The sequence below is a fragment of the Pipra filicauda genome, unplaced genomic scaffold, assembly GCF_003945595.2.
Source record: "Pipra filicauda isolate LSUMZ 115617 unplaced genomic scaffold, ASM394559v2 scaffold329_size807674_pilon, whole genome shotgun sequence".
Lineage (NCBI taxonomy): Eukaryota > Metazoa > Chordata > Aves > Passeriformes > Pipridae > Pipra > Pipra filicauda.
Window position 1 is genome coordinate 269,600 of NW_024104453.1, and position 4,157 is coordinate 273,756.

The 4,157-nt window shown below is 63.3% G+C and overlaps 1 protein-coding gene across 2 annotated transcripts; it reads right to left on the reverse strand.

The window, feature by feature from the left end:
- Nucleotides 1-156: 156 nt before the first annotated feature.
- Nucleotides 157-3,538, reverse strand: RPS10 (ribosomal protein S10). Of its 2 annotated transcripts, none has more exons than XM_027728450.2 (6): nt 3,472-3,538; nt 3,059-3,208; nt 2,481-2,652; nt 880-957; nt 706-761; nt 157-245 (listed from the first exon to the last, which is right to left on the reverse strand). In XM_027728450.2, exons 1-6 carry the CDS (start codon nt 3,511-3,513, stop codon nt 204-206), a joined length of 540 nt encoding a protein of 179 aa, XP_027584251.1. In that variant the 5' UTR covers nt 3,514-3,538; the 3' UTR covers nt 157-203. The 2 variants fall into 2 exon arrangements, with proteins under 2 accessions (XP_027584251.1, XP_039239828.1); XM_039383894.1 differs by lacking the exon at nt 3,472-3,538 and adding an exon at nt 3,383-3,400.
- Nucleotides 3,539-4,157: the final 619 nt, after the last annotated feature.

A 4,157-nucleotide genomic window follows, 5' to 3' on the forward strand; every position in this document is an offset into this window, starting at 1 on the left:
ACCTCCACACACCCGGCAGGAACCACCAAACCCGGCACGTTCCTTTCCTCTAAGCACAACTCATTCCCCCAGTGCTGTCCCACGTGCCACACATCTGAGTCACCCTCTGCTCCCGAGATGTTTATGCACTTCAGTGAAACACAGGGATGGACCCAGTGGCATTTTCACCTCTTTTATTATACACAAAGCATGAGCAGGGGGTTCTACTGCGGGGGCTGCCCACGGCCACGGCCGAATCCACCTCTCTGCAACAGGAAAGGGAGAGTGTTAGAGATCACTGTGTCAGGCAAGGGACAGCAGCAAACACAGAGCAAAGAACAAACTCCACCATCAAAGCTCTGTCCTCAGCTCAGCGTTACTTTGTTAACAACCTAACGCCGACCTGTTTGACATTCACTAGCCGGCACAGGTTAACCAGGTGATTGATACCAACACCAACCCACCCCAGCCAGTTCTATAACTCTTATTTCAGTACTATAGTCATGGATCTCCAGAGAGCTCAGCTTGCTCTCAGACCTGCTGCTGGCCTCTCTGTCCCAGCATCGAGGCCACCACGTCCTCTACTCACAGAGAGAGAGCTGGGTGTGAAGGGTGACAGCTTCCAGCCTCTCTTACACTCTCAGAGCCCCGCACACCCATAGGACCTTCCAGCTCTTCCCATCAAAGCCTCAACAAAGGAAGCGAATCCCAAATGCAAACACTCACGAACTGGAATTCGGTGGCTGCTCCAGCACCAGCCTCAGCCTTCTTGTCAGCACCAGCTGCAAAGAGAGGAGCAGTCAGTGCTCACAGAACGCCCTGCCCAGGGCAGTGCTCCTGCCTGGGACCACACGGGGTGGAGCTGGGGCTGCACCCAGCGCAGGACGAGGGGGCACTCACGTGGCACGGCGCTGCGCCGGTACGTGTCCCGGTCAGCCTCGCCCCGCGTCAGCCGCGCCGGCCGCTCGCCCTCCAGACCTGCAACAACAACACCCCCCATCACCGCCCAGCCAGGCCTCAAACAGCCCCTTTGGGGGGCACCTGCGCCCCAGGGTGCAGACCAGCCTTGGATCTGCCAGCGGTGCCACCCCTGGAGCAGCTCAGCGAGGATAAACCTAAGGAAAACAGGGATTTAATATGGAAAACTTCACTTTGAGGGGGGAAAAAGTGCCCCAGCTTGTGATCGGGTGCAAGTTAAATATTATGTGAGAAATGGCTTTACAGCATCGTCTCAACAGTCTTCTGGCTGTCAAACAAGAGCCAAACATTATAGATGATAAAAGCCTCACAAATTCTGGGAATCTGCCATGTCCAGCAAGCCTGCCCACAGTGACAAAGTGCACATCACTCTGAAACAGCCACACTGTCAGTACTCAAATCCCTCCAACAGAACAGGTTCAGAACACCAAGAGCAGGTTAGCTCTGGAACCTCAGGTTAATACCACACAGAGGACCAGCTGTGTGGGACCCACCAGCCCCTGTGCTGCTCTCAGGGGCCGGGCAGGACCCACGCAGGGGCAGCTGTACCTCCTCAGTGTCCTCCTGCACAGCCACAGGCAGAGCCAGCTCTTATAACTCTTTTATTACAAAGAGGAACACTCCCCGCTGAGGATGAATTTCTCCTGCAGATGTTTCCCTGTCCTCCCTTCCTGCCAGATCAAACCCCTACAGCACATACCCCACCCATGGATAGATCATTTTAAACTTCATTTCTGTCCATCCTTAACACCCAAACGTTCAGTGACACCTAAGACAGAGACACAAATCCCAAAGATCAGCCCCCAGTTCTCTGGAACCTGCTCCAGCCCCTTATTCCAGCATTTGCTCCAGGCCTTGCTGGAGAGTTGGCAGCAAACCAAAGAAGGCTCCAACTCCCCAAGAGCTCAGGTCAGAGCCCTGAGCTTCATCCTGCACCCCCATCCACACACAGCTCTGTGGCTCCCAGGCTGCTGCAGCCCCAGGCAGCTGATCCACAGGGAAGCAGAGCACAGGCACAGCTCTCCCAGGAATCCCTGCCTGGTGGGGCTGAGCGAGGGCTCCAGCAGGGCTGCAGCTCCTTCAGCTCCCTGGATAAACACAGCACCTAAGGAACAAACCTGGGAACATCCAGAGCAGCTTGAGATCAAAGGAACCATCACCTTCCCAGCATCAGTGCAATCCCTCCCTTTGAGGCGGGTGATGCTCCTGTTTTGCTGGGCTGAGACAAGAGCTGCAGGAGCTGGAGGGGAGCTCTCAGCACCCCCCACCCGCAGTCCTGGCCCCAGGGCAGTGCCTGGCCCTCACATGAGTGGCTGCACCACCAGCAGCTCCTGCCCTCAGGGCTGTGAAACCCACCCAGGGAAACCCAGAGACACAGGCCCAACACACAGAACCACAGCGTGGCTGGGGCTGGAAGGGGCCTCTTGAGGTCACCCAGTCCGACCCCCGTGTCCAGTCAGGGCCCCGTGGAGTGGTGGGTGTGTGACATGTCCATGCAGGGAGCCCCCTGTGCCCCCGCTCACCCTTGGGCCGGGGCCGGCCGGTCTCGGGGCGGCTGCGGCGCAGCGTGGCCGGGACGATCTCGGGGGGCAGGTGCAGGTAATCCCGCAGGTACTGGATGCCCTCGTTGGTCAGGTACCAGTAGAAGTGTCTCCAGGCAAACTGCTCCTTCACGTACCCCCGGGACTTGAGGGACTGCGGGGACAGCTCCCAGTCACTCCCAGCCAGGGCTGAGCCCCATCCAGCTCCCCCACCAGTGCCCCCAGCGGGTGTTTCATGGGCACTGGAGCTGCACAGGGATGTGGGGAATGGGGATGTGGGAACAGGGACCAGCTCACAGGCACAGAACTGCACCATCAGCCCCACTCAGGGGGAAGCACAGGGACCAACCCTCCCCTATGCCCCCAGATTCCCCTACCTGCCCCCCCAGACCCCACACCTGCCCCCCTCCAACCCCACACCTGCCTCCAGACCCCACACCTGCTCCCCCGATGCCACACCTGCCCCCAGACCCCACGCCTGGCCCCAAACCCCACACCTGTCCCCCCAGACCCCACACCTGTCCCCCCAGACCCCACATCTGCCTCCCCAGCCCCCTCACCTGCATGGCTTTCATGACGTGTAGGTTGGGCACGTTCTTGTCCACGAGCTCGGGGTGCTTGGGCATGTGCACGTCCTTCTTGGCCACCATCACCCCCTCCTTGAACAGCAGCTCGTAGATGGCGATCCGGTTCTTCTTGGGCATCAACATCTGCAAAAGGAACAGGACACAGGGCCGGGTGACCCCGGGGCCCGCGGGAGCCCCGGAGGGACGCGGGCAGTGCCAGAGTACGGGAGGCGCCGGCACCGGGAGCAGACCCCCGCACCCCCGGAACCGCCCCGCGCCCGCTCCCTCCCCCCCCGCACAGCCGGGCGCGGCCCCCACAGTGGCAGCGGCGCCCCACGGGGCGCGGTGGGCCCGGGATGGCGGCGATGCGGCGCCGATGGTGCGGCCGGGCCCGAGCGCAGCCTCACCGTGGCGGCGGCGGCGGGGCCCGGCCGGAAAGGATTGCGCATGCGCCGCACCGCCGCTTCCGCCGCCGGAAGGACCCCGCCGGCGGCGCGCGGGTGGCAGCGGCGCTGCCTGAAGGCCCCCCGGCCGGGGAGCGGGGTGTCCGCCACAGTGCCTGATGGGGGTCAGCGGACGACCCCCCCCACTCGTGACACCCCCCGTGTCACCCCCATGTCATCCCCAGCTGTGTCACTCCCCCGTGTCACCTCCACCCGTGTCACTCCCAGCCGTGTCACCCCCCCGTTTCACCCCCAGCCGTGACACCCCCGGGTCCCAGAGGTGTCACCGCTCCCCACGGTGCCCTTTGGGGCTGCAAAGCCCTGCGGGGGTCCCGGGGGGCAAAATGTCCCACCCCGGGCAAAGGGGCTCCGGGGGACCCCAAAGCACCGGGCCGGGGGCTGGGAGCCCCCCGCACCCCACGGTTCTCGGTCCGGGAGTCCCGGGCTCGGGGGCACCGGCCCCGTGTCCCCCCAGCCCGGGGCTCTGTGCGGGGTTTGAAGCCCCCGGCGGCAGGACGGGGGTTCCCGCTGTGCCCCCCGACAGCCCGCACACGGCAGCCCCGAGCCCCGGGAGGGAGGGGCAGGGACCCCGCCGCCCCCGGTGATCGCCGTCTGCCGGCGGTGCCGCTGTCACCTCGCGGGGCCGGGGA